General features: G+C 41.0%; 1 protein-coding gene across 1 annotated transcript in view; it reads left to right on the top strand.

Moving 5' to 3' along the window:
• Nucleotides 1–11846, top strand: part of tnfrsf21 (tumor necrosis factor receptor superfamily, member 21) — a 60517-nt gene extending 48671 nt beyond the window's left edge. The window contains exons 5-6 of the mRNA XM_040125295.1: nt 6482–6770; nt 9453–11846. Of these exons, the coding sequence (XP_039981229.1) occupies nt 6482–6770; nt 9453–9682 (519 nt within the window). The 3' untranslated portion in view covers nt 9683–11846. The remainder of the gene's footprint in view (nt 1–6481; nt 6771–9452) is intronic.
• Nucleotides 11847–12431: the final 585 nt, after the last annotated feature.

The raw sequence follows: 12431 nt of genomic DNA, 5'->3' as shown, positions 1-12431 counted from the left end.
ACACATTAGGCACAGTGATACATTGACTTGATTTTGTGGAGCCCGGGCTACTCTCTGTTATTACTCTGCTAATGCTCTGAACCCATCCACAACTATGAGTGGGTCAAAGAAAAGAAAAGTCGACAGTGAGTCTCGAGTGTTTAATAAGGAATGGAAAACTAAATACTTTTTCACTGAAGTCCAGTCAAAGGCTGTATGTTTTATTTGCCAAGAAACCACTCCGGTTTTAAAGGAATACAACATCAGCCGTCACTTTTCCACCAAGCATGCTAATTATGCTAAAAACCAGTCAACGCAAGAACAGACGGCTACCGCTCAGAGGTTGGCAGCTAGTTTGCAGGGTCAGCCAAACACCTTTATCCGACAAACTGCCATCCAAGAATCAAGCATGAAGGCAAGTTATTTGCTGGCATTCAAATTAGCTAAGACCAGCAAACCTTTCTCCGAAGGGGAGTTTCTCAAAGAGGGCATGGTAGAGACAGCAGGTATCTTGTGTCCTGAAAGAAAGAACAAATTTGAAAAAAATAGCTTATCACGCAGGACAGTGACTCGCCATGTTGAGCTAATGGACAAAGATTTAGCTAGCAAGCTAAACAAAAAAGTGGACTCATTTACATTATATTCCTTGGCACTGGATGAAAGTAATGACATAAAGGACACCACTCAGCTTTTAATTTCTATCAGAGGGATTAATGACAATTTTTAGAATACGGAGGAGTTTTTGGCCATGGAATCCCTAAAAGGGGAAACGCGGGGAGAGGACTTGTATGACAGCGTGTCGGGGGTCATCAAGAGGCACTAGCTACCTTGGAGTACGCTCGCCAACGTTACCACAAATGGATCGCCAAATCTGACAGGAAAAAACGTCAGGTGCTCAAAAGAATCCAGGAGAGGGTGAAAGAGGACAACCCTGAGCAGGAGGTAATTGTCTTACACTGCATGATCCACCAGGAAGCACTGTGTAAATCCGTATTGCAGCTTGACCACGTAGTGAAGCCAGTTGTAAAACTCGTTAGCTTTATTCGAGCAACATCAGTTTATCATCAGCATCATCAGTTTATTAATTTTCTTGAAGAAACTGATGCTGATCACCAGGACTTGCTTTACCACTCCAATGTCCGCTGGTTAAGTTTGGGGAAAGTATGTCAACGAGTGTGGGAGCTCAAACAGGAGATTACCTAATTTTTGGAGCTACTTGAGGAAGCTGACGATTTTCCTGAGCTGAGTGACACAGATTGGCTTTGTGATTTAGCTTTTACTAACACACATTGAATGAGCTGAATGTGAAAATGCAAGGGAAAGACCAGTTTGTGCATAAAATGTACACAAACGTCAGAGCCTTCAAAACCAAGCTAGCTTTATTCTCAAAGCAAATGTCAAAGAAGTCATTCGCTCATCTCCCCACACTGGCTAAGCTGAAAGAGGCCCCTCGACATGTGAAAAATTACAGGAAATCACTGGACGACCTGCATGGAGAATTCTGGCGTCGGTTCTCTGATTTTGGAAAAATTGACAAGTCACTTCAGCTGGTGTCACGTCCCTTCACACAAGACCCTGAAACGGCGCCACAGGAGTTGCAGTTGGAACTCTCCAATATGACACCGTCTTAAAGGAGAAGTTCAACTCTCTTAAACTGGATGAGTTTTATGCTTAATTAAGCGTAGCCAAATTTCCAAACATCCAGAAGTTGGCACAGAGGATGCTGGTGTTGTTGGGCTCTACATATGTGTGTGAACAGACTTTTAGTGTGATGAACACCAACAAAGCACCCCACAGATCCCAGTTGAGTGATGAACACCTCAGATCTGTTCTGAGAATTGCCACAACAAAACCAACACCAGACTTTGATGCATTGGCAAAAAAGGATGATCAACAACACTGTTCCCACTAAAAGTGAATGTAAGTATTAACACTGTAATGCCTTTTTTATGTTTATGTTTGATATGCATGCATCTGTTGCTGGCCCAGCTCGTCTGTCAAATTTTAAAAGTCTATGTGGCCCCTGAGCCAAAAAGTTTGCCCACCCCTGGTCTAGGCCTTGTTGTGACACAATTGACCCTTTGTGAGTGCCAGCTTGGCCCTACGGCAGAGAACTGTTTGAGAACGTGCCAGATCTCGGTCAAGTGCTCTAAGATTCGATTCCTCAGAAGGAAGTCTTCCACGGTAGCGGCATCGCCCATCACTTTGTGGATTAAGGTGATGATCAGCTCCAGGCGTACTGGCGGTTGTCAAAAGAGAAGGCCAGCTTGTACTGGTCAGCTGGGTCGACCCTCATGGTCCAGAAACCATTGGTTATAGAATTGGCTTGAGACTTGCCAAGTCTCAAACTTGAGCCTTGGCTTGAGACTTGTCATCACTCATCACTTTGTGGATTAAGATGTTGAACAATTGCTGTCGTTGCCATCCAGGTGTACTGTCATTGTCAAAAGAGAAGACCCGCTTCTACTGGTCAGCTGGGTCGGCATCATCCAAATTTGAGAATAAACGGGCCCCTTACTCCCTGGTCAGTTCTTGATCCATACAGATCATGGTCCAGCGAGAAAGTGGGACCTGTGTTCAGTGAGCAGTAGTCAATTGTGAGATGCCATTTCCTGGTTAATTTTAACACCAGGCAGATTGGTTGTAGGTCGAGTTGCATTCCTTAATGATCTTCTTCTTCAGCAGCTCATCTAGGATCTCTTGGATTGACTTATTGGCAGCCAACGGGATTTTGTTATAGCACACAAATGTTGGTTCCGCTTTTTGGCCAGTGGCAATGCACACAGTGTTGAGGTTGTTCACCCTGTAGTCATGGAAGTCCTGCAAGAAGATCGGCTGGAAGTTGCAGAATAACTTCTGAAGCATGTCTCTCTGGTCCTCCGTCATTTGAGCATCTGCTTTTGCAAGATGTTGATCCAGGTCATACTCAAAACTGGGGTACCTGAGGTTGTGTCTCCTGGCTGAGTCATGAGGGCATATACGACCATGTCACCCTTGGTGCCCTGTGCAGCACTGCAGATCGCTTCATTCTGGAGCAACTTGTGATGGACAATGGTGATCATTTTGGTCGGGAATGTGAAGAGGACAACGTCCAAGTTGTCTCTGGCTAGGGAAGTCTTGTAAAGAGCAGTCGACTAGCATCCTTAGTGGCTGCCACGCTGTCACCTAAATCAGATGTCAGATTCTGAACCAGTAAGTAGGTTGAACGATTGCTCAGCTCTAGCAGGGACATGCCACAGACTGTCAGGTTGCGCTCCCAGAAAAAGGGCACCTGAGAACCAGGTATTTTCTGTCCCTTAAGGATCGAGAGGTAGATGGGGAACCCAGCTGTTCGTGGAGGAATAGTCACATCAACTTCACTGGTAATTCAGCACACCTGGTGAATGGTCTGCCTAGATAGCATGTGTTCTGGTTCAACGGTCAGTGGATATTTTTTGGCACCTGGGACTACAAAACCTGGTGGATTGCGCCCAGCTGGGTGTCGAGTCTGACAACAAGATTTGCTCCCATGAAGAAATGGGGTTGGAGTTGAGGGACTACATTCACAAAGTGCACAACCTGCTTTCTCCTAAACTGTACAGAAAGGGTGCTTACCCCAAATTGCCTTAAAAGGAGTTTGTGGTGATTCAGTAGAACAGAGTCAGTGACTTCACTGCATGAGGGCTGGAAGAGGATCCTGCTGGTACAGATCTTGGCTGTCAGCGGCATTCTCAAATGCAAAGTAAACACCTGTGATCATGGAAAGAGTTTTGACTGCCAGCCTACGCCAGCTGTGGGTTTTTCGGGTGGCATAAAAGGATCAGAGCCAGAGTCAGCCTTTGGAAGAGGCATGAGAATCAGTGATGAAGGTGACTTGTACATCTGGGACTAGCAGACTGACGTCAGGACCAAACGGCTTCACATTGTTGACCTCAGCCCAAATGTTAAAATGTAAATAAGCAGGGCCAGTTGACCAATGAGCAGCGTTGCTGAATCAATGATACAAATGTAGATGGAGTGCAAGAGTCATTTTATGGAAGGTGATGTCAACCCAAGCGCTTTTGGTGATGTGTGACTTATTCTGCATGTAGATGGTGATGCTTAGATTGCAAATCTGTAGTGGTTTCCCAAGGGAGAGCATCACTCTAGCATCCTCATCAAAAGTGCTGGAAGACATTCGGAACTGGAGTCAAGTAGAGCGAGGGCGCTGACGCAACCCCCTACCACTAATGAGGTGTATATGCATCAGACATTGCCATTTCAGACTAGTTCGCCGAAGGAGGTCATGAAAGGAGGGGGTGGGGCATTAGGTGTGGCAGTCTCAGGGAGTGCCCTGGGCTCCCCTGAACCTCTTCCTCAACCTACAAAGTAAACATTGGCGGTGGGAGGGAAGGGCGCCCAGCTTAGTCATGCTGACAGGGACTGATGTCGGGCTCCTGTGAAGGGTCAGGCAGTGCAGGTGAGCGAGTGGGCACTCCAAGTGGCCGCACTGCCCCATTAGGCATCTCTTGATTAGATGTTCCATTTCCTGCTTCCGACCTTTTCCTTTGGGTTGGTTTTGGACCTTATTCTTACCTTCCTGCTTGGGGTTCCGTTCTTTCACCCACCCTGCCAGCGAAGTGGCTTTTTCATTGCCTTCAAGCGCTAGGTCTGCGTTCTCCGGTGCTTGGATGCCCAGGACTCTGGTGTCGCTTTCTTCGTCGTCGTATCACACACTCGTGGTGTTTGTGCAGGAACAAGGACTTGAAGGTGTTTTACTCCTCCAGAGCTGGTGCACCAGTAATTTTTTTGGAGGTTCATGCTTCTTTTGCATGATAAGGTGGCGGATAATTGATCAGTGTACAAGCAACACCTGCGGAAGGGGCCTGAGAGAATGTCGAGAAGTGGTCTTGGGTCCCAGGCGGGAGTGTTTCCATGAAGACATGAAACGCTCCTCCTCTTCCAGACAAGCTTAAGCTTCTCACTTGCTGAAATATGAGGTAGATCAAGAAGGCAACGCTCGACCTCCCGAAGATAATCATAAATGTTTGAACCTCGACTACCCGGGTCGAAGCACTTTATGTCCCTTGTGTGAAACTCAACAACAGCTCAGCCTCTCTGTGAGTAATTAACTGTTAGAGTGCGTTAGGATCTAGGCATTAAGATATCATGCCAAAGCTATTTTTTAAACAATAAACTAATAAACATTAGTACACACTGAAGGAATCCACAGACAACAACTGCAAACATGCTTGACAAATTAGAAGAAAAATTAACTCAGATTTTTGGGAAATTAATTTTTGGAAAAAAAATCATAATTCTCAAATTATTGCAATATATAATGCAAAATTGCTAAATATTGCAATAAAGCTGGTATTTGGATAGCCTCACACAGGGTACCAGAGATGTTTTCACTGGTAGGAGCAGGTTTGTTATTAGCAAATTATTAATAATTATCAGTGATAATTATTAATGATATTATCAAGGACAATTAATAATATTCATAAAATTATTACTAAGGAATTAATCATTCTAGGGCACCACCCTGGTATCAAGGACCAATAACCCAACTATGAATACAGGCTCAAATGGGTATTCACTTATAAGTTTCGATATCTGGGAGTGAACAATGAAGGGTTGAATCCATGCTCTTACTGTCACAATATAGCTGTTATTACAGGAAATATGCACAAATGATCACAAACAACGACTGCTTAAAGTAAAACACAATTTATTAACCTTAATTAACAAACATTTGTTACATTTGTTTATAACTACAGCTACAACAACAAGCACCTGAGAAGAAAAGATAGTGGGCTCAACCACCAGATTTGAACAGACAGAGTTAGAGACAAAGGGGGAGACTTGATCTAACACGTGTCTCTGGATGTTTGTGAATACATGCATACATGTGTAGGTGTGGCTCACACATGGGGTGATCCCAACAATGTGATATTACTAAAAATAGGTGGTCCGTATAAACATGTGATGCTCATGCTGTCTGTGCAGACCCATGCTGAGCTCTGAATCTTCTCTGCTACACTGTCTGCTTTCAGAAATGAAAGTTATTTCTTCAGCTTCCTCCTGTGTTGGCATTTAGCTCTATGTGACTTTTGAATGTTTCTTTATATGTTTCTATATATGTGTTCATGTTCACAACAGACTGTCTCTGAGACATACCTCAACATGAGCATCCTGACAGAAAGAAATGTGGTACAGGAGTGGTTAGGAGAGGAAGAAAGAGAAAAGAGGGACAGAGAAAGAGTAAAAGAAGGATTATGTGAGAATGGAAAGAAAGAATGAGGGGAATAGAGTTTAGAGAACAAGAGATAAAGTACAAAGATGTTTTATTCAGTGTTTCATAGGTGTGGGACAGAAGCACATGTGCTCTGTGAGCAGCAAATACCAACCTATGTTTCGGAGTGTTTGAGCACTGGTTCGTCATACACTCATGTTTTTCTCCCATTCTTGCTCCCCCCCCTCATCTTCTTGCTCTACCTTTCCTCACTCTCAATTCCTTTCATCTTTCCATTTCCATCTACAGTTTGACATTAACCAGTTGATGACATCAGTGAATGTAAGCCAAAACCTCAGTCCCATCCAAAAGGCACAGGAGTCTCCCAGCCACGGCAGTGGCAGCAGCAGCAGTGGCAGCAACAGTGGAAGCAACAGTGGTGGTAGCATTGGTGGGGCCAGTGGTGTATGTGTGGAGCAGTCGCCGATAGACCGCACCAAAGGCTTCTTTCCTGACGAATCTGAGCCTCTGCTGCGCTGTGACTCCACCTCCAGCAAAGACTCCGCCCTAAGCAGGAACGGCTCCTTCATTACCAAAGGTGAGAAGCCAAATTAGGAGGGCCTCATTGCCCTGCTGAAGGACCGAACCTGTACTCTGTATCCATGGCTGAGTGATTTTCAGCTAGGTAGTCTTCATTTGCAAGCAAATATTCTGGCATCCTACATCTTTTGTCAGTGGCTGAAATTGATTTTAAATGTGTTCCATTAAACAGTGACATATGCAAAAGGCCAGTTTTATATAATGGGAGTGGTTAGCTAAGTTGCACTGAATCATGTTTTAAATAAACAGCAGCAATAAAGTGAAATAATGCATATTTTAAAATATAAAACACAAAAAGAAACAGATAATAGAACAATAAGGAGCACAAGTTAAAAACACAGAAAATTGAACTTCAATTTCACTGGACCTGCGAACACTGGACCATTCAATGACAACATTGTTAGTGTTTTTGGTTTTGGATTCTCAAAGTGCAGCCCAGAAGCTAAAAGCAGTTTTCCAACAATATATGTTGCCTTTTCTAAGTTCATATAAAATTAATTCTAAGAAATCACAGTTATTTCTAGATGTTTTACAGGTGTGTCTACAGATCAACCAAACAGGATCAAAACAGACAGCCCTGCCTTTTTTTTGGTTAGGCCTATAATTCACACCTTTCACTATAATTTCAGTGTCCAGGCTATCTCTGAATATGTCACACACATGAAAAAATATAAATATTATCTGTTTAAATCACTTTAGCAATTGCATGTTATTAAAGGAGAAACTGAAGGCTACATATGTACTATACAGTATAGTCAAAGCAGTAACCCAGTGTAGGCTATAATTATATTATGTCAATAAGTTAAGTTAACAGAACATTAGGTGAAGGGCACTATTTTCCAGTGTGTGCTCTCTCTCTCTCTTTCTCTGAACGAGGGTAAGCAAAAATCATGTGAAGACATTCTGTTTACAAATATTCACTTTTCAGACCGCTCATTACCGATTGATGATTATTTTTAGTGATGGCCATTATCAAAGGCAACTCAATGTAGAAAGATAGGGCTGGCAGTAACAGCACCAGAGCAGCAACGCTTTCAATGTGGACACATACACCTGCGAGCCGCAGCAGTTCAGTAGCTTCACGTGCAGGTGAGGTAGGCAGTGTGTCCTAGATGTGAGATAGGAGTGTGAAACATCCTTAATGTCCCTCTACTGTTAGCGTGGAGTGACAGTTGCTAGCCCAGTGTTCAAAAAGTACTGCTGTATCAATGTGAGTTAATGCTATCAAACTCACTGAAAATATCAAAAGATAATTTCATTCATAGAGGACCCTCAACAAAACACAAAAACTTTTGGTTAAAACTTTTTAACTATATTAACTCAAACATCATTCGTATTTGCATTGTGTCTGTTAGTTTGTTAATGTATATCATACTCATTTCGAGATACAAAATGTTTTATGTTGGAGCAATATTTAAGTGTCAATTTTGTATATGTTGCCCCCACCTGGCAGAAAAAAGGCCACTGACTCCAACTATCTGATTTATAAAGCCAGATAGCTCATAATGTAGCATCAGTAGACTAACACAGTATTACCATGTTTACCAACCAGGTCTACCTATGTTATATACTTGAGGGAACTAAAACACAGGAAAAAATGTGTAATCTTTTGGATATGTGAGTCCAACTTTCAAGATCAAGATGTGATCTTTTTTTCCCATGAACAGAGATTCTATGCTATGCCATCAATAGCATAAATGCCATCTACCACGGTAGAGTCTCATTGAGTGAACAGTCTTCTCTGTTGCATCCTCAGCTAGGAGGACGTCTTGCTTAATGCAGCTTTAGCTTTTCTATTTCTTATCTTTGGCAACCATTTTTTCAGGCAACAGGTATGTTTTAAATGCTACAGGTGTCAGTAAGGAAACTTTCAGCATATCAAGTGACCTGTACTGCTTTTATGACATGTAAGTTAAACACATGACATACAAAGCCTGTCTAACTTAACTAAAAGAGATTATTTTAATAGGTTTTATTATCCCAAAAGTAACTTAAAAAAAATAATTCTTTACCATCCACTGGAGACTCAATCCCTACATGCCCTGCATTTTTTTCCAAACGGGCATTAGCATTCATGTTAATTGAAAACTGTCTGGAAGTCCATGGCCATATTTTCTTCAACATTTTGGAATGTCCCAGAAACGAACATACAAACACCCATAGATTTGAAGATTGTGTATCTGTGACAGTTGACTGGGATTGTCTATTAAGATTATTATTGTTTATGAATGTTACTAGTTCTTCCTAAACTACAAACAATGAATATGCACTTTGTACACAATAGTACTAAATGCTCCACTTTGTTAACCAACGAGTTGCTAACTTTTTTCTGTCTGCTGCTGCTTGGATATTAGTAAGGTAGCATCCAGTGGGTTTATTAGAGCTTTCTTGATGAAAGCAGCTGCCTGCTGTGTCTGAAAAAGATGTTGATGTGAGTTGTGAGAGTGAACCAAAACAATGAAGTTATGGGCTAGAAAACCAAAGCAATGATCTGAAAGACACTACTACTCTGTAGAGCTGAGGGGAGCTACAGAGCTACACATTTATATGTGAGTTCATCACTACAAGCAACTCTTTTCACATTACACAGTCATTTGATCCATTGTTAATGTAAAGATATTGATTAGAGCAGATTTAAGATAATTACAATAACTGTTTCTCTTCTCTGTTTCCCTTCCAGAGAAGAAAGACACTGTGCTCCGGCAAGTGCGTCTGGACCCCTGCGACCTGCAGCCCATCTTTGATGACATGCTGCACATCCTGAACCCAGAGGAGCTACATGTTATCGAGGAGATCCCAGCCGCTGAGGACAAACTGGATAGGCTGTTTGAAATTGCTGGAGTCAAGAGTCAGGAGGCCAGCCAGACGCTGCTGGACTCGGTCTACAGCCATCTCCCTGACCTGTTATAGTGGAGACAGGACGAAGAAACCACAGATGAGAATCAGCACAGGATTAAAAAAGAATGTCTAAGTAGGAGGGATGAGTCAGACCTGGTATTGTTCATGTTAAGCTTGGTTTGATATTTGATCTGATAGAATCTTGCCCATTGTGTCATTTTGAGACAGGATTTTGACTGGGAGTTGTAGATAGGTGGCTACTCCCTTCAATGACTTTCAAATCTTTACTGGTACTGTGCTCCAAATCTTCCTCTTCTGTCTTGTGTGTACACACTATAATTCCTCCAAAACACCTCCATACTCTACCATGATACAGGATCAACAATTAATGTAATGAAAGCATTTTGTTTGTTGCAACGAAGAGTAGTTTTTTTCACTTTTCTTAAACATGTGCAGCCTTGTTTAAGGTGGTATTATGCAAGTATTGTGACCTTAACAGTAAGGCCTAAGAGCCTCTGAACGTACAAAAAGCTGGATTGAAAAGTAGCTGAATAGATATTGACTCCATGGAAAAACAACATTAAAAAGCACTTTCTTTATCTTATCTAGCAAATGCCTTCATGTTCAAAGGATAATACCTTTGTTTTGTATTTTTGGTTGTGCCAATCATGCAGGCTTCTTTTGCCATAAACATGATTTCAGTGTTTAAAAATGAAATTTAAAATAACATGGCAGTCATTAGTAAATGATTGCAAGAAAAGAAATTACATACAGTCAATAGTAAATAAGCTATAACTCTAAATGACACTGGTACTAATCTTTGGTTTTAAGGGGTTTAAGGTTCTTGTAAACCACATTCACAGATATTTGTGTCCAGGTGTGAACTTTTTTCTCCCACCCCCTCCAGCTGCCTGTACCTGAAACACATCATCTGTGGGTCTTTGCATTTTTATCTAGTAGTCACTCTGCCAGGTAGCAGCAATAGATTAGAGAGCTTAGAGAGCTGCCCTGGAACCAAAGCCATATATCAAAAACATTGGATTAAATGTAGAAATAATCCAATATTACAATACTAAAGTAATATTTACCTTATCTAATATATATATATATGGCTTTGCCTTGAACAGTTTGCTTTTGGACAAAGAGGATCCAAAACAACTGTGACAGTGAAATTCTGTCACTGTTGGACTCATGGACAGTATTTAATAAATACTTCTGCAAGTACATACATTCAGATCAGTGCTAGCTATCCCTGTACACCTCAACATTAGTAGCATTGATATAGTTTTCTTGATCTATTTTGGAGCTTCATGTCAATGTGGTTTTAGATCAGATGCGAATATGTTTCAGTGCTATAGTAAAAATAATAAACTGATTGATTTCTTTCATGCAGTTGTATGTTGCTACATGCTCTATGTAGTTAAAATTAACATTTTATAATGATGCACTAACAATTTTCTATTGGAGAGGCAGATATATTTTCTGTTTCAATTTTCTCTTTCTTTAACATTTACATTTGTTTTTGATGTAATGTTTTCTACATTTAGTTTGATTTATTATGTTATTGTAGCATTTCTTTGTTAGCATTTTACTTTTTTGTATCTCATGTTTTCACGGGCATTTAGATGTATTTCCCCTGCTTGGCATTACAAGATGACCTGGCTGGGATGTAAAATATGCATACTCCATACTCTACTTGAAGTATACTTGTGTTACTTGGTTTAAATGAGGAAGGAATAATGTACTCTTTCATTTCCTTCCATGTTGAACATTCTTAAAGTAACAATAAAACTAAAAAGCTCCACAAAAAACTCATCAAGGTTCGGAGATGTTTTTGCAGACTCCATGAGAGCAGCAAATGATTGACTGTTTTCACCAAGCCAGTTACAAGCTACTGTGTTGCTAGATGTGAACTCTCATCGGTTAGCCTGTCACAGGGGGACTAACCCCAGACTAACAACTATTTAAAGTATTTCAGACTGAGTGAAGAAGAGTGAAGTTTGTGCTGCTGTGGACTGTGGACAATGATGGTTATGATGAGGATGTGTGAGCTTGCTCCCCACTGTGCTGTGGAGACTCAAATGGCAGGGTGTGAGCTTTTTATTTTCTAAGGAAGTCTGAGGGGATTAAGGTGAAATTTGAAATGCAAATTTCGCTCAAGTGGATGATTTCATCAAATTTCACATGTATAACAAGTATGTTTACTACTATGTAACCTCTTAAAATCAACAAATTAAAGCTCAAAAATTTGTCATAATGCTTTGTGTAGTTGTCACTTATTCAGATTTTTGTATATGAATAAACCTATACCAGCTTTGGTCTTTTTAAAAAACTTACATTTATTTTTGTTTGTATATTAACATTAATCTGTGCAGGGACTACACAAAGACTAGCCCTTTGTGGTACATTTATAGTATATCACTATTAAGCTATTAAATGTGCCTTGTTCCTGATAAATACATAAATAAAGTAGAATTAAGAAGTGTATCTGTTCAGACTTTGGAGCACCTTGCTGATCAGAAAATAGTTATGTCACATCTTTTAGTTTTTAAGGGTCAGGGAGTGATTGGAAAGTAAGAAATGACATCACACATGTAGGATAGGTCTGACTCCTAATAGCCATTGATGGGACACACATGGGGGACACCTGGAGAGGAACAGTTAGTTATGTTACAACAAAATGACGCAGAAAGGTTGAATTTGTGGTTTTGTTTGATTTTGTTTTGGACTGTGACAATTTCGAACTTTGACATCAAACCTTTTTACTCGTAGAATAAAACCTGAACTACATAAAGACAGGAGGGGGCTGGTCAAGGCCAGA

This window comes from Xiphias gladius, chromosome 4 (genome assembly GCF_016859285.1).
Source record: "Xiphias gladius isolate SHS-SW01 ecotype Sanya breed wild chromosome 4, ASM1685928v1, whole genome shotgun sequence".
Classification (NCBI taxonomy): domain Eukaryota; kingdom Metazoa; phylum Chordata; class Actinopteri; order Istiophoriformes; family Xiphiidae; genus Xiphias; species Xiphias gladius.
Note: the sequence above shows the minus strand (reverse complement) of the source record. Positions and strands in the feature narration are given on the sequence as shown.